General features: G+C 41.1%; 1 protein-coding gene across 3 annotated transcripts in view; it reads right to left on the bottom strand.

The window, feature by feature from the left end:
* LOC127584612 (wings apart-like protein homolog) overlaps positions 1–26,586 on the bottom strand; it is a 154,945-nt gene that overhangs the window by 78,570 nt on the left and 49,789 nt on the right. For all 3 annotated transcript variants that reach the window (XM_052041401.1, XM_052041402.1, XM_052041403.1), the window contains exons 3-4: positions 12,242–13,300; positions 2,621–2,739 (exon numbers count right to left, since the gene is read on the bottom strand). In XM_052041401.1, the coding sequence (XP_051897361.1) occupies positions 2,621–2,739; positions 12,242–13,300 (1,178 nt within the window). The remainder of the gene's footprint in view (positions 1–2,620; positions 2,740–12,241; positions 13,301–26,586) is intronic.

Raw genomic sequence — 26,586 nt, 5'->3', positions numbered from 1 at the left:
ACATGATCTCGCTATGAGAATTAAGGCTAATCCTCTGACAGTAGCAAGCAGCTTTGTTTACATAGCAACACAAGGTTTCTTGGCAGAACCACAGAGGCCTTCATTCAGGCAAGTGCAGAGCTGAATCTGCTGCTGTCTGAAGAAATCTGAAATCAAAACCATCATTAACAGACTCCAGAGCAACAGCTGTTTATTCCCTGCCATCCCATCTCGTTGCCAATTTCAGAAAGGTCACTGATAGTGGACTCGAGACACTGATCCCTCCTTAATCCTTGCTGCTCCTTCATACTCCAGCACAGATCCCATTATGCAGCAGCACCAGGGCCATGGGGGAAGGCACCAGCTCCACCAGCTGGGGACTGACGAGCAAGCAAAAGTGGTTAAGAATTTCAAATAGCCGCAGGAAATTACAACTGTTTCCATCAGTCTAAGTTTTCATCACGTATTCAACAAGAGACAAGAGCTGCTGACTCAGGACAGGGATACTATTTGATTAGTCTGACTCAGCATGCAAGAAAAAACAGTTTGTGGCATGGATATTAGAACAACAAACGCAGAAGCCCGACATGTAAAGTGAAATTGCACTGCTGGGTTTGGAATCTTACTGGCTTGTCTTTCTGCAGGCTCTCATGTCGGTTCAAGTGATTCCTGTACGAAAACTAATATGACCTGTAACTGATTGATTGAAGGGCTAGTCATGGAGCAGACATGTGATATTGTAAGATTACCTATCCTATTAGAAACTTATGTGCAGAGCAGTTTAACAGGTTCTCCCGCTCACCAATTGGCAGAAGACTCCATGCTGTGAAGTGTCATTACATGAACCTTAGAACGTAGAGGATTGATACTGAATATTTAGAGGCATCAGATTACTTACAAATGTTGAGGTACGTAGATGAATTCCCTAAATATTTTAAATGGCCCCATGGAATTAAAGATAGCAAACAGTCTTGTTCAAGAGAGAAGGACTATAGAACATGGGGAATCATCAACTAGCCTGACTAGTGAAGATCCAGGAGTCTATTATTGGTAACGTTATTAGTATTACTACAGCGTACAGACGTTTGAGTAGGCACTTATGAAAGGAAAACTGTTTGATATATCTATTTCAAGTTTTAAGAGTGCAACAGACTAAATAACAGGGAACCCAGATAAAATAATTTTTGGATTTTCAGAAAGCTGGTGAAGAAAATTAGGGCTCCTGAATTTGGAATAATGGGTCAGCATGGAACTCGAGCCATAAAAGAGTAGAAATGGGTAATCTGTGTGTTTACATACTGCAACCAATGGGTCACCACAAAGGTGAATGGTTGAGCCTTGATCTTTCACGATCAATAAAAGTGATTATAAATGTGGGCTGGCTTGAGGGGTAATTGGGCAAACTGTGGAATTTATCCAAATTTGTTGAAAAGAACAAGGCTAGTGAGAAGATAAGCTGTGAGCAGGGTTTAAAAAGAGGCTACAAAGGAACATGTTAAGCAGGCAAGATGGAATATAGTATGGTTTATCCATGTCTGCAAGACAAATAGAAAAAGCAAAGTTAATACTTAAGTGGTGAGAGGCAAAGAAATGCTGACACGATAGAGGAAAGCTGGGTGACATCGTAGGTGAATCTCAAACACGTTGGAACAACAAACAATTAGGAAAGAAAATAGTTTGTTAGGCATTAATATAAAGGGACTTAACTATAAGAAACCCTTACTCTAATTATACAAGACCTTGGTGAGTGTGTGGAAGAGCAATTCAATACGTTAGCCCCATGCTCCCTAGAGCTTTGAATAATGAAAAGGCATCCCATTGAAATTTTTTTTTGACAGGGTAGATTCTATGAAGATGTTTACCAAGAGGATGAGTCTTGAACTAGCGCCATAGGGTTGCACAGCGCAGGGCCACCCTCTCTGCCAAATTCTTGCCCAGCTACAATAATCCCATTTGCCCGCAACAGGTCCATATCTTTCTATACCTTGCCCTTATTTAAGTGCCTGTCTGAATGTCTCTCAAATATAGTGATTGTTTCGAATTCCACTACTTCCTCTGGCAGCGAGTTCCAGATTTCAACCACTATCTGTGTTAAAAAAAAGGGCTCTATCTCAAGATAAAGGATCAGCCATTTAAAACTGAGAAAAGGAGATGCACGAAGGGAACTTCTGGGTTACAGTGCAGGAAAGTGGCACTAAGACAAAAGATCAGCCACGACCTTACTGAATGGCTGAGCAGACAAGGGACTGAATGGGCCACTTCTATTATTTCTTGTATTATACTTCTGATACCTGTCATTATTTGAACTTCTCTACCTCAGCGAGCTGAAGTAACTCAGTTGTTGAGTCAAGGTTGGCATTAATAGATTTTTGAACTTTAAAAAGGGAAATCTTCGCCGGTTTGGGAAATCAGGTAGTCAGGCTGGAAACTGCATGATTTTATCCAAAGGTACACCAGGTTTAGAGGTCAGAATGGTCTCATCCTGCTATCTATGCTCTCAAGAATGGGAACAGTGACTGAAACAATGTGGTTCTTAAAGCATTGCGCATATCCACTCAGCCAAGCAGGACACCAAGCATGAAGACCAAGCATTGTACAAATGAAAAACCTATTGAGTATTCCAGCAATCTGGAATACTTACCCGTTTAGGTCCATGGAAGATTTTCCTGGTATTTTCCTTGGCTTTTTCCTGTCTGTTCATTTGTTTCCTACCAACATCAGGGAAGTTGGGATTTGACTCATCACTGAACTCCAGAGGATCTGAAAGAGTGCAGATTACCACAATCAATATGAAACAGAAAGGCTGCTTATATAACTCTTATCAACAATGTAATATAATGCAGTAACTTTAGGGTATAGCACTGCAAAATACTGGCCATATTCCAATATATGTAGTTTATGATTAGCAGACTTTCATACAAGTAATTTTTTGATGCGCCAAAAGGTAATTTAAATTAAATTCTACTTCAATAAAATATTGAAATAGTAGTAAGGTCAACATTATCTAGTTATTTTATAGGAAATTCACTGCGATTCATTTAGATTTTCTTTCTGATCACTGATGCCAGTCATTTGTAAAGATTAATTGCAGCCTCATTATTCAAATCCCTTACTCCTTTCTGATGATCTAGGATATGTCCCAAAGCATTATACAGAAAGCAGGAGAGAGACCTCCACTTGCTGACCAATATCTCTTTTAACAAATTCAATGAAACGATTTGACTGGGCATGACTGCATTGTCATTCGTGGGTGCTTCTTGTGTGCAAATTGGCTCCCAAGGTTGAGATAGGCTTCTTCGGTTAACAATGTGTTTTTAAAACAAGGGATCTTTGCATGTCAAAAATCCTAATACCCAATGACATACTGAGAATTAATCAGAAATATACTCCATGATAATTCATCACTTTTGGCTGGATGAATGGCCAGGATTCTTAATTAGATGACAAATGACTTCCCTCTTATCCACAGAATAGAGTCTGTGACCTGCCAGAAGTATGATCATTCTTGACCGAGGACCATAATTTGGTTCTGCAGAGGGTCACGAGTAGATCTAGCAGTGCGCTGTTCACAAAACCTTTCTGCAACTGTTTTTCCCAGTGCAGGTGGTCAAATGTGTCACAGGTTGCACTGCAGGTTTGTCTCTAATGGACAATGATGCAGATTTATACAGGGTTGTAAAGAATGTTCCAGTCCCTATCGTCATAGCAAGTCACAGTACATCAAGACTGAATGTGGCAGGTCAAAGTGCTCTGAACTCCATGGATTTTCTGATTAATTACTGAAGTTTACCGTAGGGCAATTTGCAAACAAAGTCAGATTAATCAGGCAATTAGCATCAACCAGGCTCTCAAAGATTGAATGAAGGTTACTGATATGTACTTGAAGAGCCATGGGCTGGAGACCTATTGGACATATGGTGGAAGCTTGGTAGCTCTTTTCAACTGAAATAGGTGAATTGTTTCCTTCTGTCATAAGTGTACATTTTTTGGCTGGATATGATTAGCTAGCAATACCTTTGGACAATCTCCAATTTAAAACAGGACACTTCTGCATGAGGAAAGCCAATCTGGCCAACCCTTGCTTTCTCCCCTACCCACCCTTACGAAGCATCTATCATGATAACTTCCTGTTATCGACCCTAAAGCTACACAGTACTACACCCAAGACTTGTGCTAACACTTGTTTCTCCAGGATCACCCCCTCTTCCCTTCTTTCAAGGGTGAAAAGCCCAAATTTTTCCCATCTCCCCATGTAACTTAAATTTACAACATCAGGAAGCAAGTTTAGCACATTGTTGATTGTCTTACAATACTTTCAAGAACATTGCCATGATCCAAAGGATAAATATGCTCTTCGGCTATTTACCATCAAGGGCTTACGTCCGATCTTCCGTTGAATTAAGGAAAATAGGATATGATGGGGTCATCTTATATGTGCAGTAATTTTCTTCTGCACATTTTAAGTGGGTTGTGGTAATATTGCTTGGAAATGAAAATGTTTCCAATTTCTGTTAGAATATCAGTTAAATATTGACACAAATTCCTCAGATTGTATTTAAAAAAAACGAAGTCCAACATATTTGCAGCACTTTTCACAATCTTAAAACATCCCAAAGTCAAAACCCTTCCAAACCATCCTCTTGTAAGTACTGCAACAGCCAATTTCAGCACAAGTTCTAACAATGTGATAATTGTAAGAAAGCCTGATTTCTTTCAGGCATTAAGGGGTAAATATTGACTAGGACATTAGGGAAAATGCCACCTTCTAAAGTGGAGCTCAAATTAGGTCAGAAACGTTCTGTGCCATCTCTATATGGCCTACAGCTGATATCTGCTGGTGGTTAATTTCAGTTCACTGTCTAAAGAACTTTATGCCATCATATACATCACAATGAATGCCACCATCAGCTCGATAGCATGGCAGATGGAAATTTTAAATGGTATAACTTCTGATTTAAGTATTCACTGCATCTGGAGACTGTACAAGAAAAAAGTTTTAAATTATTTGCATGTTTTCAGTTTTCTAGTTTTATAGAGACACATTTCTGGTGACTTCTGAAAAACTATTATCAGTCACTGAAAGATGCAAGTTGACCCAATTGTGGACTTCTGTTCTTGCCTCAGACAAGCCACTAATCTAGTAGGCAAAAAGAGTTGGACAGCTAAAGACTTAGTAACAGCTGGCAAGGACAACCAATGTCAGGTCAATGGACAATTCCTGCACTGTTGACGGAGGTATATTATTCCTCATCAAAGCCAATAGGATTTTCTTGAACTCCCCACCTAAGATTTGATAGACTTACTTTCTATCGGAGAGAACTGAATTGGTTTAAATCAGCTCCAAGCAAGTACTAACGAGCAACAAATGTTGCTTTGCCAACATTGGCCAGATATGAGAAAAAAGTTATGCATCTGAATTTGGAATAATGGGTCAGCATGGAACTCGAGCCATAAAAGAGTAGAAATGGGTAATTTGTGGGTTTACATACTGCAACCAATGGGTCACCACAAAGATGAATGGTTGAGCCTTGATCTTTCACGATCAATAAAAGTGATTATGAATGTGGGCTGGCTTGAGGGGTAATTGGGCAAACCGTAGAATTTATCCAAGTTTGTTGAAAAGAACAAGGCTAGTGAGAAGATAAGCTGTGAGCAGGGTTTAAAAAGAGGCTACAAAGGACCATGCTAATAAACATCTAGAAATGAGAAAAATTTAGTACGACTGATTTTCTTCTAAAGACACCAAGGATTAATAGGGGTCACAAAATCACTGCATGGCACAAATGAAATTCAACAAATCTTCTTTACACATTGTCTTAGTATGCAACAGTTGGGCAAGCTGACCCATGTATTTTAGAATATATTGCAGCAAAACCATCGAATAACTAAATGAGCCATTTTTCCATTTGATTAACTCTTTCCTGACCAGATCAGACCAATATCCAATTGGAAGCTAATGGCATAAGAATCTGAGGGAGATAGACGAGGTCTTAAATGAATACTTCTGGTCTGTATTAATGGTGGAAAAGCTCAGGAAAGCTAAGGAATTCAGGAAAGAGAACAGCGGTGTCTCGAAACATCCACATTACAAAAGAGAAGGTGCTGGTGGTCTGCTGGTGGATAAATCTCCAGGCCTGACTCAGTGTATCCTAGGACATTGTGGGAAGCAAGGGAAAAAAAATTGCTGGGGTCCTAGCAGAAACCTTGTCTTCCTTAGCCATAGATGAGGTACCAGAAGACTAGACAGTGGCTAATGTTATGCCTTTATTTAAGAGCTGCAGGGACAAGCCAGTGAACTACCGACTGGTTAGCCTAACATCAGTGCTGGTTAAGTTACTACAGGAGATTCTGAGAGACAGGATCTATCTGCATTTGGAAAGGCGAGGACTGATTAGGGATAGTCAGCATGGCTTTACGTGTGGTAAATAATGTCCCATGAATTTAATTGTTCTTTTGAAGAGACAAACAAGAGGACTGACGAGGGCAAGGCGGTAAACACCTACAAGGATTTTAACAAAGCTTTTGACACAGTTCTGCATGGTAGGCTGACCAGAAAGGTGAGATCACTTGGGTTCCAGGTTCCAACTAGATACAAAATTGGCTTGGTGGAAGGAGTCAAAGGATGGTAGTGGAGGCTTGTGACCAGTGGTGTGCTGCAGGGATCAGTGCTGGGTCCTCTGGTTTGTCGTACATATTAACGATTTGGGTGAGAATATAGATGGCATGGTTAGTACGTTTGTGGATGACACCAAAAGAAGGCAGCTGCTTAAGATGACAAGATTTAGAACAATTGAGAAAGTGGGCAAAAGAATGGCAGTTGGAATTTAACTCAGGGCTCAAACAAGTGCGAAGTGATGCATTTTGGGAAGTTAAACCAGGGCAGGGCAGCCACAGTAAATGGTAGGGCCCTGGAGAGTGTTGCAGAACAGAGCGATCTCGGGATACAAGTACAAAGTTCCCCAAAATGGGCAACACAGGTAGACAAAGTGGTGAAGGCGGCACATAATGTGCTTGCCTTCATCAGATGGGGTACTGAATACAAGAGTTGGGACGTCATATTACAGCTGTATAGGACATTAGTGAGAATGCACCTGGAATAATGTGTGCAGTTCTGCTCACCATACTATGGGAAGGATAGGATTAAGCTAGATGACGCCAGAAAGATTCAAAGAATTTGCCAGAACTGGAGGGCTCAGGTTACGAGGAGAGACTAAACAGGATGGGACTGTTTTCCCTAGAGTGAAGGAAGTCAAGGGGTGACCTTAGAGGTTTATACAATGAGGGGATGGTCACAGTCTTTTTCCCCAGGGTGGGGGAGTCTAAAACTAGAGGGAATAGGTTTAAGATGAAAAGGGGAAAGAGGACCCAAGGGACAGGTTTTTCCAAACAGAGGGTGATGGGTATATGGAACGAGCTGCCAAAGGAAGTGGTAGGGGTGGGTACAGTTGCAAAGTTTAAAAGGCATTTGGACAGGTTCATGGAAAGGTTTAGAGGGACATCGGCCAAACGCAAGCAAATGGGACTAGCTCAGGAAGACCCCTGTGTGGTATGGGCAAGTTGGGCCAAAGGGGCCTTTTCTGTGCTGTATAACTGTACGACTATGACTTCATAACCTGAAGCTCTGCATTTTGAGAAGTCTCTTTAAGTGACGAGGCTTAAAAGATGCCCCTTCTGGATAAGCAATTATAAAATAGAGTTGCATCTTCTTGAAAAATATACTTATGCAACGAGCCCTGCTTTAAATCAATTCACTGAAGTCAATAGCAGGATCGACCTCAAAAACACTTTTTTTTTTAAAAACTGTGCGTGTTCTTTAAGCTGAGCACCAAAGTCTACAACACTTAGAAATTCCAAGTCACAGCTTAAACGGCTTTGCTGAAAATTAAACACACCAGATCTTGCTGGCTCATGTCAGAACCTTGCAGGAGCCTTGTCTGGTTATTTCACAGTTTTACCTCATAGGCCCATTTAGTGTCTGCCGGTTCTCTGTACAATCCCTTCAATTCCATTCCCACTACCTATTTTTGTCACCTATTCTCTCCCACATGCCCCAATACCATCCCCCTCCCCAATTTCTTGTTGCCTACCTACACTAGGGGGTAACGCAGTAACCAATCAACGTACAAGTACGTCTTTGGTACACGGAAGGAAACTAGAGCACCTGGGGGAAAACGCGCAGTCACAGGGAGAATGCACAAACTCTACGCAGATGGCACCCAAGGACATGATCGCTGGAGCTGTGATGCAGCAGCTCTGCTGGCTGTTATACTATGCAGGACTTATCTTGTTGACCTTTTATAGCCCAATGGCATGGTCTAAGTTGCAGATGAGTCTCAGTGTGCAATTAGCAGGCTGATTTCAAAACCTCTCTTTAGTCTGACATTCTGACTTTTAAGGATTAAACATTTCAAAAATAAAATATGCTACTTACCTTGCCTCCTCAATCTTTGCACTAAAATCCCATTGGGAGGTCACCAATTCTGTACCAGGAGGATCTAAGACACAATTCAGAATCCCAGCAAGAAAGGGCTTCACCACCAAACTCCCGATTGGTCCAGCAGCTGAGCAAACTGACACATTCCGTCCTAATTTGCCAGTAAGAGCATCACTAGTGGTGCTCATTGACAGTACAATGAGCGTGTGCAATTTGATGACACGTGCACAAATGCAAATTAAGGCCTTATTGACATTGCAATTTCTGTATTCTTTCATTTGTGAAAGCATATGATTACACTTCCATTTTCTGAGCAAATTTCATTCAATAACATGTTTTAAACTATAACAGCTATAGATTTTAAACTATAAATAACAGCTTTATTAAAATTAATCTTGTATAAAAGGTCCTTTTGAATGAAACATAAATTGAAATGTTTAAAAGATCCCATGGCAACATTAAAAGAAAAGAGAATTCATCCAGTTTGGTCATTTGATGCATTAAATGTCCTGGGTGTGTTTTATAATAATACTCCAAATGTTTGGAAGTGGTTGGGTCCATAAATATGAACTCCTCTGTACCAAACATTCTTGCACAGCTTGCAAGCCTAGATTACCTTTGGCCAAAGGTGGAATTTACAGTTACTCAGAATAATTGGAAAACAAACAGCAGGGAGACTTAACGTACATAAACCTGCCAACAAATTTACATGACTAACATGTTTAAAAGACTGAGACATTGCCCAAATTTACAAAAGGGAGAGTAACATCAAAATTATTGGACTTTCTTCCTTGCTTCAACCCTAATCACCTCCCTCAGACTTCACTCCCTCTTCCAACATGTCCCCCTTTCCCATCTCTCACTTGCTTCTCCTCTCACTCACACTCCCCCACCCCTCAGCACTACTCTTCTTCCCCCCTTCATGTTATCAACACTTGGAAGTGCAAGGGCAAGTAACCCCAGACATACCTGGTCTTTTCTTTCTGGGATGCTGGCAGAATTTAAAATGAAATTACTATTGTGTAAGCTTAGAGGTTAATGTCTCCAAGGTACCACCAGTGATGGGCAAGGGAAATTGGAGATGCCCAAACAGTAGAATTGGAGAATGCTGGGGTCTGTGCAATATAGGACCCAAGGGAGGTTTCAGCCAGTGAGCAAGCCCACAATATAACCTTTGGGGATCATCAAGACATAATTTCCTCCCATGGACCAGTCAAAGAATGAAACTCAGATAATCTGCTATCCAACTACTTTGAAATCCTAATGGTTTGGCTACTGGCTCACTTGGCCCTGGGCTCCTGCATTCTTTCAACTTGCTTGGTTCACTGGAAAATTTATAATACTGCCTAACGTCTGGAAAAAAAAAGTTAAAAATCTATTGGGATATTAATAGAATATTGAATAGACCAGAAAATCTGTTAGCCCAGCTCCACCAAAATCTCACATATACTCAATAATCAGAGTATTAGAATAATATCAGAGTTATAGAAGTATCAGAGTTACAGAAGCATATTATATGGAAATAAGCCCACCTTGTCCTTGCAGATTATCATCAACTACCCCTCACACTAACCCTACATTAATCCCATTTTTAATTCTCCTCACATTCCCATCACCACCACCCCCCCACCCCCCCCAAAACCAAACCCAAGATTATATCATTCACCAACACAAGAGGGGCAATCTACCATGGCTATTTAAACTACCAACCTAGCACCCAAGGACAGGATTGAACCCAGGTTTCTGGCACTCTTCTCGCTGAACTACTGTGCCACCCACAGTGTTTCATTTTTGTTTAACAGTGCAATCAAAACTGCAAATAACTTTAATTGCACAATTAATCAAGGCTAATTTAAAAATCACTCAGCAGACCCAGAAAAGAATTTTTGAATGTGCTTTGGAACCCGACAAATGTTTTCTGATGTCGCACAGCAGCTGATTTCATGTGTATGTTGCTGGATGGACCAGAATATTGCAAAAGCTTAAAAGTGTGACATCACAAGTAAAAAAACTGAACATTTGACTATAATTTTAGTACTAATTAGTTCCATGGATACAATTTCACATGAGGCAAACTTTACAGCAACTAGGCTAATTATTTTCCTCTTGTGCTTAGTTCTGCTCTAGATTCCTTATAATGAACATTTGTTAAACAATTATTGCCTCAGTATTTTGAATACAGTGAAACTCTGCTAATCTGGAATCCAACTGTCTGTAAATCTTGATGGTTTGGCATTTAGCTCGCACATTAGTCCGGAGTGTGATCTGGGGATCTGGATTGGGGGCCAGGGTGTGGCCAGAGACATAAGTTTGTGGCTGGAGTTGGGGTCCTGAGCGTTTTATTTTTCAGCTCGTCAGTACAAGCTGAAACGTACAAATTAGAAGTTAAGCTGCTGAAATTTACCAGGGTTCAGTTTCCCACCCTTTAAACTTACTGGGTTCACTGGAAAATGTGTTAAACTATTCTGTAGCGTTAGGGAAAGTGAAATAGCAGTACACTGGGGTATCAATAGGAGTAACATGCGATAGTCTGGAAAACAGGTTTGTACTGCAGACACAAGAAAATGCAGGTATGGGTGAGTGTGCGAGTCAACATTTCAGGTTGAAAACTTGCATCAGGACTAAGAGTGGAGATGGAACATAGCCAGTATAAAGAGGAGAGAGGGAGTGGTGAGACAGGCCAGATACAATTGGTGGACCAGGGAAGGGTGAAGGATGACGGGCAGATTGAGCAAAGCAGGGGAGGGGTGGAAATAGAGGGAGGCAGGGGGATGATAGATGGAGGCAGACAGAAAAGACAGATGAAGCCAGGTGAGGAATGGAGAGGGTGAAGACAGAAACAGCTAGGAGAGTGATAAGAAAGAATGCAGTGATAACCAATAGCCAGTGCAGGAATCTGGTGATAATAGGAACCACTGGGGGAGAAGTGAGAGAAGTGAAGGGCAGATGGTACCAAATCTTCATTTTGGGGGGGGGGGCACACGCATCATTGGTAAAATGTGTCGATAGTAGGTAGCATAAAAATGGAAAAATGGCAGGTAGAGGGGTATGGGGGAAGGGACAAAAATGGGAGAACAGGGGAAAAAACTCACCGGAGGTGAGAGTTCCCTGAAATTAGAAAATTCAATGTTAATACCATTGGGTTGTAAGGTATCGAGGCTGAATGAGATGTTGTTTGTCTAGTTGGTGTTGTTCCTCACCCATGCAAATGGGAGCTCAGGATGGCCATTGTGGACAGAGAACAGGTGCTCTGCAAACTGTTGCCTAGTCCATGCTTGGTGTCGCCAATGTAGAGAAGGCCACTTGGGAGCACCGAATACAGTATTCGGGTTGGACGATGTGCACGTGAATTTTTGCCTCACCTGGAAGGGTTGTTTAGGTCTCTGGATAGTGGCGAGGGAGGAGGTACAAGAACAAGTATTGTACCCCCTTCAGTTGCAGGGAAAAGTGCCAGGAGGCAGGGAAGTGGGCAGGCAGGGATGAGTGAACCAGCGAGCCATAGAAGGGGTGGTCCCTGCAGAAGGCAGAAAGGGGTGGGGAAGAGATGTAGCCAGTGGTGGAATCTTGTGGCAGCTGTATTTTACTGTATTTGTATTCTCCACTTTTTACTAAATTTTAAGAAATGCATTAGCCATAATCCAATTCCAACCGAATAGTGGAATAACTGAAGGTGTTAAGTTGTCTACTCCTGAACCCATGTCCAATTTATAACTGGGTTTTTCCCCCAGACACAAAACTAAACCGAATCCAGCTACCTTGCAGCAAGCAGAACTGAACATAAATGCTGAGGAATTACCAAGCTGTCATCTTTTGAGTGTGCTCACCCACCTGTATTTGTGCTGTGCTGAGACTGCGACTGGCTTCCTTGAGAGTCTGTTGATTCAGAGTTCGACAGAAGATCCCCAATATCACCCATTCTGACTGAAGATTTTTTCCGGTGCCTGCCTTCTGATTCAGAATCTTCATCCTCATCAGAGCTTTCACTCAGATCGTCAAAACCAAAGTACTTGATTTTATAGTTGGCTGCACCGCCAGTTGATTGGAAGGCACCTTCCTCTCCCTCCTGCTCATCAAACCCAAAAAACTCCAGCTTTGCATCTTTTTTGGATTTGGACTGGGTTGGTCGAAATCTGACAGCAGTCTTACCCGCCGCAGCTTCTGTTTTTTTCCGCAAGCGGCCTGCTTCTCCCAGGTCAGCTGGACTGGTGGTGAATTCATCCATGCTCCTGTCTGTGGTGTCCTGAAGCGTGACATTGCAAGGTGATAGATAAGACGAGGGCAAGGTAATGGTGTCTCTTGCAGTCCGAGCTGTAGATGGCTTGCCTGTTGTCCCTGAAGTTTTGGTGTCTAGTTTTAAGCTGTCCTTGGCCATCAGGTCAGCTTGAGCAGATCTCCCAGTGCCATCAATTATTTTATCAAAATTTGTTGTGCCAGCACTTCCTGATTTACCTTTATTGGAGCGACAGTATGTCCTGCAGTTTGACCTGAGTGGCTGGGAGTCATTCTCTATCTCCTCATCCTTGAAGCTGGAATATTCTGCCCGCTCAAAAATTCCTTGGTTACCTTTAAGTTCCAGGGGCTTATCGGGGTTTAATAAAGCATCTCCATGTCTGCCTTGCCTTCCATCAGAAGCCTCATTTTTGACACACGGCATCCGGCCAAGTCCACCAACCCATGGCTGGAATTCTGTCCTCTGATGCATTTCAGAGGGTGACCCTGAGCTCTTCATGATCTCATCCCAACTATCCAAGGGCGATTCATCAGCTTTAAAACCAGCCTGTCTTGTGCTGGTCACTTCAGCTTTCTTTTCGTTTTCGGTTGCATTCTTGTTCTTGGGAAAACTATTTTTTTCAATTCCTTCTCTCAATGGATCTTGGTGCTTACCCCCTGCAAAATGAAACACATTTCAATTAACATGTTGCAGCTTATCTCCACACTTCCCCTCTCAATTATAGCCGACATTAAATTCCAATTTCAAATTACCCCTCACTCAAGCCTATCTTTTGAAATCACTATCAGCTGGAAGACCAGTACCACACTACAATGAATTCCCAAGGCAATATGTGAAAGGTCAAAATGAGACTTAATCCACGATTCACGAAAACAACTTGATCTTCCATCCACACTGCAGCTTTTGTCAATCCAGATTTCTCAACCCTAGTGTGATTAATTTTTTTCAAATCCAATGACTTGGGTAAACAGATGAGTAACCAGTTAACTGCTTTTCAGTACACTAGGCTGTGAGAAAAAACTATTCTTCAGCCATGGGTCTGTAACATGGTAACCACTTAATAACCAATCCGAAATGCAACATTTTTGACCGTTGCAGTAAAATATCGAATCCACGAACTTCAACAGAGTGGACATTCAAACACGTTTCATTCTGCTCAGATATGGAGTCTCTCTCTCCAACAGGGATTTTATCCAGATTTAAATGGTTTGACCAGTGACAATGCAACTGTACCCAGTGAAGTTACTCTTAAATCACAGTTTGAATTTTTTAGCCAAGATAAATTGTTCTTGTGGGGTACATTAATTCTTAGGCATGATCTGTAGGACATTTTACAACTCTATGCTCAAGATGCATATGCATTTCTAATTAAGTTAAGGAATTGGAATGAAGTTACCACCAGGTTGCTACTCCTTCCTGCTTTTCATTCTTTCCCAAAACACCATACTGTTCATCTGTAAGCACACACATTTCAAACCCGGCTGTTCACAGATGTTGGCTTGGATGCCACTTAAGTTTCCAGGTTAATGCCCTTCACAAATTTAACATTCCCTGATAAAACATCAACCATATTAATTACTCAGTAAAAGTTCAGTTAGCCAGGAAAACCACTTGTATGTCAATGCAAACTATTTGCTTTAATTACTTGATAAATGCATTTCATCTACATTTTTCCCTTTGCAGCCAAATGTTAGAAGGCTGGAACTTCAGTAATAATACTTCAGAATCGCTCAGGAGAAATTCAAAGTCATCCAGGATGGGTGAGAAGTGAATGCACAGAAATAGTCAGAAACAAGGTTTGAGAGATACAAGCCCAAATAATCACATGGGGCAATAACATACTGACCTGCCTCAGGGAGGGTTAGGAACTTGTAACGTATTCAGGAAAGATAGGGAAAATTTCAAAAGAGATAGGGAGAGATAGTATCAAAAGAACTATTAGCATAGATGATGTTATTGAGAAAGTATGGTTCTAAATCCATTTAGTTTTCATTAAGGATCAAAAGAGGAGCTTTCACATTGGGCGTAACTGATATTTCAGTAAATAGTGGAATTAAAATCAAAATGCCAGATATGTTCAGCTGGTCAGGCAGCACTTGCGGAGACAAAATGTTCATGTCTCAGGTCAATAACCTCCACCAGAAGTTTGATTGAAAGTATTAACTCTCTCAGACATTGTCTCACCAGTGAAGTATCTCCAGCAGTCTTTTTCCTTTTACTTTTGGATTTCCAGTATTGGAATGTTAGTCAGTGGTGCCAACATGATCAGATACATTTTTCAAGAAAGCAACAAAAATCAGTTAAACTTATTCATCAGAAGATACCATGAGGTGATTATACAGATCCTCAATTATATAGATCCTGAAGCCACTTTGGGATTCAATAAGATCATGCTTGATCCCCTTATGGCTTGTACTCTTTCTTCATTTGATCATCATATCCCCAGGATTTCAAAGTCTTGTCAACCCCAGCCTTGAATACTAATTGCTGATTTGCCCTCTGATGGGCTAATGATTTACAACCTGCGAGTGAGTGAAAAAAAAACTCATTTGTTTTCATGGTAAACCCTTCAAGATTACACTATAGGTATACTGTTCACTGATTCACAAGGCCACAGCAGAGCAATCAAAATCAGAAAAAAAAGTGTTACATGTTATATATCCAAAACTGACTAAGCAGCACTTAAGTTACAAAGTAATTCACTCTTGTACTCTCAACTTTATTCATATGGGAGTATTACAAATGCTCAACCAATGACCATTTTAAGGGTTTCAAAAGCAAAACTACTTTAAATATCTGTACTTACATAGAAACCTCTCATATTAATGGAAGTGAAATTAGCAATTCCTTAGGATGGGGGAGTGGATTGAACTACTATGGGGAAGAAAGTTGCATTCACACAGCAACTATCCTGACCCCATGACATTCCAAAACAACCAATAAAAGTACTTAAATAAAATAATATATGAAATGAATACTGGGAGAATCTGAATGACAGTCTTCTTTGAAAAAAAATGCCAGGGGATTAGAGGACAGCAAAATCTCCACTTAAATAAACAACACAGCACCCAATCAACACCACTCCTCCAGCAGCAACACACCCCCACTTTACTGTAGTTGCTTGGATCTTGAGTGAGACAAACCCTCAACCTTCTAATGGAGGAACAGGACCAGCACCAAACCTACATACTCACTCTGTGCTAATTAGTACAGGCGACAACCACATTATGGACATACAAGTTACAAAGATTCACAAATTAACCAATAACTTGAGATACAGAATAAAATTTGCTCTTGCAAAATTTGCGGGGGAGTAAGTCAACTAATTTTTTTTTCAACTCGTTTCTTGATGCATGCACTGTTGACGTGACTACGCTTTACCGAAAATCACGATAAGACCCACTTTCCAGGAATGCAACCCTCCCACTCAATGCAGGGATGGCCTATACAGAGAAATTTTCTGGACAGTAATGTAATGTTTGATACAGGAAATACAAAGAATGAACAGCTACAATGGCACAGTAGTACCACAATTACATTATGTAACTAATAATCAAAATATACAAAAAGCAAAAAAAAATGTTGGGAATCTGAAACATGAACAGAAAATTATGTAAATACTCAGCAAGTCAGGCAGCTTCTGCAGAGAGAAACAGTTGACATTTCCCACTGGAGACACTTCAGTGGAACTGGAAAAGTGAGAAAACAAGCATGTTTTAAAGATGCTGAGGGGGAAAGAGTAGAGAGAACAAAGTGAATGTCTGTGACAGGGTGAAGACCAAGGTTAAACTTAAAGTCTTCCTTCCAAAAATCGTGGTAGCTATTGGAGGCTTATTAGGGCAGCATAGCCCTAATAATCAAATAATCAAATAAAAAATAATAATCAAATAATGATTTGATTCCTCAAAACATTAATCTAAAATGTGTTCCTAGAGGGCAAGACAGAATTGTGCTCAAATTAGGTTCTGTTAACCAAGCAGTGATGATGCAAAGCCCAAAACTTCAAACATTGTGCAATCGGAAAATTTCACATCTCTGCTCATTTCTAATCTCAAGTCTGCATCAGTGTATTCTGATTAGCCTCACTGAATTTTATTGTAATGGATTGTGAGCACACTTTCATGTCAATACTTCCTGGCATCCAGAGCAAATGGATGTCAGAAAGATTTCATCTTCCAGAACTTTAAGTGCTCAATAGTAGTGGCTTGGTCACTGTACATATTAACAAACCTACTTTTTCTCTTTAAGACACTGCTTAAAACCTACTTTGGCCCAGTTATGCCATCTGTGCTTTGTTTGAAGCTCTTCAGAGCGTTGATGACATTAAAAAAAACTACACAAAAAATACTTACATACCGTGAAATTTAGAGGAGGATTGACAAGGCTGCTGAGAGGATGTTTCCTCTTGTGGTGATGGCAGAGTGCGAGGCAGGGAAGAAAAGGAATCTAACTAGAGGACAAAGATCAAGAATAATGGGTTGTCCATTTAAAACAGATGAGGAGGAATTTCTTTTCAGAGAATTGTGAATCTTTGGAATATTCCAGCCCAGAAAGTTGCACAGCTGGAAATCACAAATATATCCAAAGCCAAGACAGAGATGTTTGGTGCAAAGGGCAGTCAAGTGTGATAGAGATCCAGCAGGACACTGGAGCAAGGCTAAGATCAGATCAGCTATGTTCTTATTCAGCACTGGAGCAATCCAAAGGACCATATGATCTACTTCTACTCCTTTCTCTCAAGTTATAATACTTTTTGTATTTGTTTATTCACCAAAACGATGTTGCTGATGAGTTCCTTGATGAATGAGATCAATGGAACTGATTCCACTATTAGGTACACTGAAATTCTGCCATGTTGCTTTCGGTTTTGGATGCAATCCACAATTTCACTTTTGCTGGCTTGCTTATTTATTCAAGATGTAATAGAGACCAGCATTCTTGAGAGCAGTTTAAAATTAGAGTTTAAGCAAAGACATTATGAGACAAGTATGGGTAAAATATCATCATATTGCTTCAGATAGAAGTAAATTAACACAAAGTTCCACTGTACTGTTCTATACTGGGATCTTCAAAACGAAAGATTCGAACAGAGGAAAATAGTTATAAAAACAGAAGATGCTGGAAAATAGTCAGGTCAGGATACATCTGTGGGATTCTCTTCCCACAGATGCAGCCTGTCCTGCTGAGTATTTTCAGAATTTTCTATTCTTATTTAGATTTTGATTTATGCGGAGAAAACCAATTATGGAAATACAGGAACACCAGTGCCCGCTAAACTACCTAAAATTAGGACTGAAGAATAATAGTGAGAAGATACGAGGCGATTCAGGCATGGTAAAGTAGCGGTTAGCGCGACGCTATTACAGCTCCAGCGATGGGGGTTCGGTTCCCGCCGTCTGTAAGGAGCTTGTACGTTCTCCCGTGTCTGCGTGGGTTTCCTCCGGGTGCTCCGGTTTCCTCCCACATTGCAAAGATGTACAGGTAGGTTAATTGGGTTTAAAATGGGTGGCGCGGGCTCGTTGGGCCAGAAGGGCCTGTTACCATGCTGTAAATAAAATTAAAAATTTAATTTATGACTATAACATCTTTTTGTTAAAGTAGCCCAATGTTAATATCACTGATGTGTAATCTCTTTTTGGCTCTGCGTGGATTGTGGCTTGAAATTTATATCCAATTTTGGGTTAAAAGGTGCACTGGATACTGCCTGTGGCAAACAACTGGCTAGTTGAAGAGTACAGCTCCATTTGAAATTCCACAGATTATTAAGCAGTACATCTGCACTAACAAAAAAAACACATGGAAGACATCTAAACCTGGACTGATATGTGGCAAGTTACACTCATGCCACACAAAACAAACAGCAATCTCCAACAAGCATAACCATCTCTTCATGACATTATCACTAAAGTCTAATGGAAACTATGACTGAATACAAATTTGACTGGACCAAATAAAGCTTTGGCTACTAGTGCAGGCCAGAGATAGAATGCTCTGCTACAAATGACTTTTCAACTCTCCAAAGCCTTTCCACCATTTACAAGACAAATCAAAAGTGTAAAGCACACGTAAATAGCTTGGTGCCACCCAAACAGGCCCCTTGATCAATGGCCCATCTACTGCTATTAACATTCATCTACAAGCACATTGCTGCCACAATATGTAACGTGCACAAGATGAAATGGAGCAACATACATCACCTCTCAAATCTGTGACCCCTACCAACTGGAGCATCAAGGACAGCAGGTTGCTCAGCATATCAAGTTCCCATTCAAGTTGCATACCATTCTATGTGAACATACATTACTGTTCCTTTACATTCCTGCAACTCCTTACCCAACAGCAATATGAGAACTTTTACACCGGTTGCAACAGTTCAAGGTGGAGGTTAGCCATCACCCAATTTAAAATAACAATCCTCACTGAGAGAATTTTCCCCTAACCATTTTACTAAGTTCTGACTTTGACGATCACCCACCACCGCCAACTTTCCCCCATTAAACCCATCAAAACCCTTCCACAAAACAATTTTGAAATTGCCTCAACATCTCTCATTACAACTCGCACTCCCAGCCCACTTTGCTGTTTGCAAAGTTTAACTAAACTAACCAAGGAACCGATGGCATTGTGGCCAAGTTTGCAGACAATACCAAGATAGGTGGAGGTACAGGCAATGTTACAGAGGCAGGGAGTCTGCAGAAGGATTTGGACAGGTCAGGAGAGTGGGCAAAGAAGTGGCAGATGGAATACAGCGCAGGGAAGTGTGGGGTTATGTAGTTGTTTGCCACAGGTCTAGGAAGAATGAAAGTGTAGACTGTTTTCTAAATGGGGAGAGAATTCAGAAATCAGATATGCAAAGGGACTTAGGAGTCCTAGGTCAGGATTCTCTTAAGGTTAACTTGGAGGTTGAATCAGTAGTAAAGGCAGCAAATACAATGTTAGCATTCATTGAGAGGACTAGAACACAAAAGCAAGGAATGTATTGCTGAGGCTTTAAGGCATTGGTCAGATCTCATTTGGAATACAGTGAGCAATTTTGGGCCCTGTATCCAAAGAAAGATGTGCTAGCTATGGAGAGAGTTCAGAGGAAGTTCATAAGAATGATCCCAGGAATGAAAGGCTTAACATGAGGAGTGCTTGATGCCTCTGAGCCTGTACTCGATGGAGTTCAGAAGGATTGGGGGGTGGTAATCTCATTGAAACTTACCAGATACAAAAGGCATGGATAGAGTAGATGTGGAGAGGACATTTCCATTAGGGGATTCTAGGATCAGAGGGCACAGTCTCAGAATAAAAAGGGATATCCCTTTAGAATTGAGACGAGGAGGAATTTCTTTGGCCAGAGGATGGTGAATTTGTTGCCACAGAGGGCTATGGAGATGAAGTCATTGAATGTATTAAAGGCAAAGATTGATAGGTTCTTGATTGGTAAAGGGGTTAAGGGTCACGTGGAGAAGGCAAGAGAATGGGGTTGAATAAAATCAGCCATGACGGAATGGCAGAGCAGACTCAATGGGCCGAATGGCCCAATTCTGTTCCTGTATCTTAAGGTCTATGCATTTCAAAGCCCAAAAAGTGCAGATGGCAGAAATCTGAAATAAATACAGAAAACAAAGGGGAGACTTAGAATGTCAAGCAGCATCTATGGAGGAACAGAAGAAAAGTTTCATTTAAGGACTCATCAGGACTGAAGAGTCAGTGGTCTAAAATGCAGCTTGTTTCTTTCCATAGATACTGCCTGACATGCTGAGTCCCTCCGGTACTTTTTGTTTTATTGTCCCCGTGCACTTCAAGTTCACGACTCTTCCTTTGTCTCAGTGCCCAGCTGAACATCACAGGCCAGAGTCGCACTAAATCTACAACTCTCAGGATCTGATAGATAAAATGCATGTGGGGGGGAAAAGACTAAAGCACACAAAACAAAAGGTCAAAGGTTCAAGAAATACAGAACACCCATAACAAGCTTAACGTGCATGCGATTTCAATCACTAACAGTGTCCCTGTTCTATGTCCCATGTTTATTTGATAATGCCTGCCAGTTCCAAGATCAAATTGGTGTGTGTGTGTGTGTGTGTGTGTGTGTCTATATATATATATATATATATATATATATATATATATATACACACACACACACATACACACACACAAAAAAAACAATGGTGTAAAGTGAAAGCAGACCATGATGCCAGTGATTTCCTGCATGCTGTACTTGGTTCAAGGTCAAATGATAACTTTAATGGAGAACAGAATCAATAGCTGGCAAAAACAGAATATTATGTACTTAGTACATCCCGATCGTTAATATGGTCAAGGGATATTCCAGCATCCTTTGTAGACCAGAGATACAAGCTGCAGACTTGGCGGTCCAAGTTTAGATCAATGCTTCCAGTAACTTGCATGCATCCGATAAACCAGTAAATGATTGGGCAGGGTATGTGGAAGAGAAGTGGGGGCAGGGTCAGAATGTGGAACAAAACAGTACAGCACAGGAACAGGACCTTCTGCACATGATGACTGTGCCGACCATGATGCCAATTTAAACTGCACATCTGCCTGCACATGGTCTTTCTCCCTCCATTCCCTGCTTGTTTATCTGCCTGTCTAAATGACTCTTAAATATTGCAGGGTTGTAAAGAAGGCTTTTGGCATCCTGGCATTCATAAATCAAAGTACTGAGTGGAGGAGTTGGGATGTTATGGTGAGGTTGTATAAGACATTGGTGAGGCCAAATTTGGATTATTCTGTGCAGTTCTGGTCACCTAACTATAGGAAGGATATCAGTAAGATTGAAAGAGTGCAGAGAAGATTTACTAGAATGTTGCCAGGTCTTCAGGAGCTGAGTTACAGGGAAAGATTGAACAGGTTAGGACTTTATTCCTTGGAGTGTAGAAGAATGAGGGGAGATTTGATAGAGGTTTATAAAATTATGAGGGGTATAGACAGAGTTAACGTGAGTAGGCTCTTTCCATCTAGATTAGGAGAGATAAGTACGAGAGGACATGGCTTTAGGGTGAAAGGGGAAAGGTTTAAGGGAAACATTAGGGGGAACTTCTTCACTCAGAGTGGTGGGAGTGTGGAACGGGCTGCCATCTGATGTGGTAAATGCGGGCTCACTCTTAAGTTTTAAGAATAAATTGGATAGATACATGGACGGGAGAGGTCAGGAAGGTTATGGACTGGGTGCAGGTAAATTTGACTAGCAGAATAAAGTTTCAGCACAGACTAGAAGGGCCAAATGGCCTGTTTTCTGTGCTGTAGCGTTCTATGGTATCTGCTTCCACCACCTTCCCTGACAGCGCGCTCCAGGCACCTATCACCTTATGTAAAAAAAATTGCCTTAAATCTGCTTTAAACTCCACTCCCCCCACACCTTAAAGCTATTCACTCTTGTATTTAACACTATTAGAAAAAAACTCCAACTCTCTACTTTCTACGCCTCTCAATTCTTACACACTTTATTAGGTTGTCCTTCAACCTCCAGTTCCCCAGAGAATGCAATCCAAGTTTGTCCAATGCCTCCTTGTAACTAATACTCTCCAATCCAGGCAATATCCTGCTGAACCTCTTCTGTACCCTCTCCAAAGCCTCCACATCCTTCCTGTAATGCAGTGACAGGAAATGTAAACTATACTCCAAATGTGGCCTAACCAAAGTTTTACACAACTGCAAAATGACTGGCCAACTTTTAAACTCAATGCCCCAACTGATGAAGTATGCCATACACCACCACTACCATACTATCTACTTATGTCACCACTTTCAGGGAGCTATGGACTTGCACCCCAAGATCCCTCTGTACATGAATACTCCCAAGGGTCCTGCCATTTACTCTGTTCTTTCCTCTTACATTTGACCTCCCAAAGTGCAACACCTCACTTGTCCAGATTAAACTCCATCTGCCATTTCTCTGCCCGCATTCTTATGTACTTTTTGACAACCTCTCTCACTGCCCACAACCCTGCGAGTCTTTATGTCATCTGCAGACTTACTAATCAACCTACCTACATTTTTGACCAAATCATTTATACATATCACAAACAAGAGGTCCCAGCACTGATCCCTGCAGATCACCACTGGTCAGAGACCTCCAGTCAGAATAACACCTCTCCACCACTACCGTCTTCTATGGACGAGCCCAATTTTGAATCCATGAAGTCACCATAGATCCCATGTGCCTTAATCTTTTGGATCAGCCTACCATGAGGGACTTTATCAAATGCTTTACTGAAGTCCATGAATACAACATCTATACCTTACCCTCAAACACCTTTGTCTCCTCCTCAAAAAAACTTGCACATTTTTAAGAAATAACCTTTCCCACACAAAGCCATGCTTTCCAGATGAGAGTAGATCCTATCTCCAAGAATCTTATCCAATAATTTCCCTACTACCGATGCAAGGCCCACTGGCCTACGACTTCCTGGTTCATCCCTCCTGTCCTCCTTAAACAAAGGAACAACATTGGCTATTCTCCTGTCCTCTGGGACCTCACTTGTGGCTATAGAGGATACAAAGATCTCTGTTAAAGCTCCAGAGAATTCCTCTCTTGCCTCTCTCAATAAGCTGGGATACATCCCATCAGCCCCTGGGGTCTTATCCACCTTAAGTGTTCAAGAGGCGCAACACTTCCTCTTTCTAGAAATCCTAGAATATCAGCATACTTCTTCCTGATCTCACTATCCTCCAAATCCTTCTCCTCAGTATACTTATGCGAAGTACTCATTTAGTACCTCACCCACTCGCTCTGGTCCCACCCTCTCCCTGGTTTCCCTCATTTTTAATGTATGTGCAAAATGCCTTGGGATTTTCCTCAATCCTACTTATAAAGGATACTTCATGGCCCATTTTAGTCCCTCCTGATTCCCTGTTTAAGTTCTTTCATATTCCTCAAGGGTCCTGTCCGATTTCAGCTTCCTAAACCTTACATACACTTTTCTTTTTGACTAAAGTTACTAGTGGTGTGCCGCAAGGGTCGGTGTTGGGGCCTCTCCTTTTTACCTTGTACATCAATGATTTGGATGATGGAATAAATGGTTGTGTGGCTAAGTTTGCGGATGACACCAAGATAAGTGGAGGAGTAGGGAGCATAGAGGAAATAGAAAGAATGCAGAGGGACCTAGACAGTTTAGGAGAATGGGCAAGAAAATGGCAGATGAGATTCAATGTTGAGAAATGTGCAGTTGTACACTTTGGAAGTAGAAATAAGCGGGTAGATTATTATCTAGAAGGAGAGAAGATTGATAGTGCGGTAGTACAAAGGGACTTGGGGGTACTTATACAAGATACCTTAAAAGTTAACCACCAGGTTGGATCGGTGGTTAAGAAAGCGAATGCTATGTTGGCATTCATCTCGAGAGGTATAGTGTATAAAAGTAAGGAAGTGTTGATGAGGCTCTACGGGGCGCTAGTGAGGCCTCATTTGGAATACTGTGCGCAGTTTTGGGCCCCGCATCTTAGGAAGGATGTGCTGACGTTGGAGAGGGTTCAGAGGAGATTTACGAGAATGATTCCAGGAATGAAAGGGCTTAAGTACGATGAGCGTTTGTCGGCTCTTGGACTGTACTCGCTGGAGTACAGAAGGATGAGAGGGGACCTCGTAGCGACATTTAAAATGTTGACAGGTAAGGATAGAGTAGATGTGGCTAGGCTGTTTCCCTTGGTGGGCGTGTCCAGGACCAGAGGGCACAATCTTAGAATTAGAGGGTACAGTTTCAAGACAGAGATGAGGAGAAGTTTCTTTACCCAGAGGGTGGTGAAATTGTGGAACTCCTTGCCACGCACAGCAGTGGAGGCCAGATCAGTGGGGGTGTTCAAGGAGGAGATAGACAGATATCTAAATAGTCAGGGTATCAAGGGATATGGGGATAAGGCTGGCAAATGGGATTAGAATAGTTTTTTTTTTTCTCTCTCTTTTTTTCCCACCCCATTTCTTTTTCCCTTTTCCTTGGAGCAGACTCGATGGGCCGAATGGCCTGCTTCTGCTCCCTTATCTTGTGATCTTGTGATCTTGTAAATTTGCAACATCTCTCATCAAAGGTTTCCAAACCTTTGCATCCTCGCCTTTCTTCCTCACAGAAAGATGTTGGTCTTGAATTCTAGCTGGCCTTTAAACAACTCCTGCACGTCAGATGTGGACTTGCCCAATAACAACCGCTTCTTATCAACTCTCCTCAGCTCCTACTTAACACTTGTAATTAGCTTTTCCCATATTTAGCCCTTTCCCCAACAGAAAGCCATTTCTATCTATAGTTTCCAAAACAACAAATAAAGCAGAATGTCTTGAGGATTACATATATTCCATAGATCACAGTTTGAATACTCCCACATTAGCAGGGAGAGGGAGCCAATATTGAAAGTAATAATTTATAGCTTATGAACCTTGCACGTTCTTGATGTTTCTCACAACTACACCTTAGTGATGACTTCATACACAGAGCATTGAACCTCCAGCAAGATGGGGTAAGATGAGGTATCTCTTCTGTTCTCCTGCCCCAAATGAACGTTACCTACACATGCAGCTGGTCCTGGAGACCATAATAATGTGATTAGTACATTCATGGTCTCACCTTTTTCATTTCAGTGTTACAGTATTTCAACCAAAAGTATTTTCCACTGTTTAATGACACAACAAGCTTTCACAACCTCAGCTCTCCACCCTACATTGTTAACCACCATAGCAGTAATTTCAGACACGTAGACAATTCTCTCACTACACGATTTACCTTTCCGATACCCAATATCCTCACTGGCTGAAGCCTCACCGTCTTGCCATCTCTGAGCCAAAGGTTGAACGAGGATCATAGCTGGAATACATGTTGATCTTCAATTCCATCCTTTTATTTGTGGAATCTTTCTACTCATCTTTTCATCAACTAGTGCTGGATATCTTCTTCCAGCAACTTGAAGATTTTCCAGTTTACAGCAGCTTCTGCAGTCTTTCGCAAGCTGCTCTTGCACTTCCATTATGGTTTCCAGGACCAGGTACATGTGTAGGCAACGTTCATTTGGGGCAGGAGAACAGAACAGAGATACCTATTACCCCATTTTGCTGGAGGTTCAATACTGTCTGTATGAAGTCACACTATATTATCAGTGTTATGAATATCTGATGAAAGAATCATAACAACTTGCTCATGTTAAGAAGCATGGCAAAAACCCATCCATTAAGCTGTTTCTCACTGAGGTCCTTCACACCACTAATGCTGAAACACAAAAGGTTTTGAGGGAAGTCTTGTTGAAAAAAAATCAAGATTCCTACTTTGGCCCACTGTTCAAATTGCATGTCATTCTATGCAAACTAGGACACAATTAAAGAGCACACTGCAAAACCAATCATGCTATCTTTGATACAGTAGTATGAATAAATAATTGAAATAAAAGTTTTATTCATATATTTAAAATTTTATATACCTGCCATAACTCTGAGATGGAGATCACTTTTTATTTAAGCAAAGTTCTTTTACTTTGTGATCATTTATGAGAAAAAGTGGTACTTTAAAACTGCCAATCTAATATTACAGGTTTCTGAGATTGGCAACAACTCAAAGCACAAGAGTTAGAAAAATCAGGGGAGCAGATAAAAAAAATGGAGAAATATTGATAGAATTAATCTCTCTAAACCATAATACTGGTTAACTCAAGACCCAAATAGACTTACATTTTATTAATCCAGTCAAAACAATACTAGAGCTCAAGAAACCCTGCAACCAGTCAGGTTGCAGAGGCAGGAAACAACTGCGCAGGATTCAGAGAGATTATTTTATCTACGAGGATTGAGGAGGCATCTTTTTGAAATCAGAAGAAGAGGTTATTTTAATAGACAACTAAATACAACATATTTTTCTATGCTTGACCTTACATGAATTGTCCTTTTCCATCCTAACCAGGCTGCTCAATAATCAACTTTCTAACCTTTTGGCCCGATTATACTTTCTTCACTAAT

This window comes from Pristis pectinata, chromosome 30, assembly GCF_009764475.1.
Source record: "Pristis pectinata isolate sPriPec2 chromosome 30, sPriPec2.1.pri, whole genome shotgun sequence".
NCBI classification, from domain to species: Eukaryota; Metazoa; Chordata; class Chondrichthyes; order Rhinopristiformes; family Pristidae; genus Pristis; species Pristis pectinata.
The sequence above is the reverse complement of the archived record's forward strand: the minus strand, read 5'-3'. Positions and strand labels throughout refer to the sequence as shown.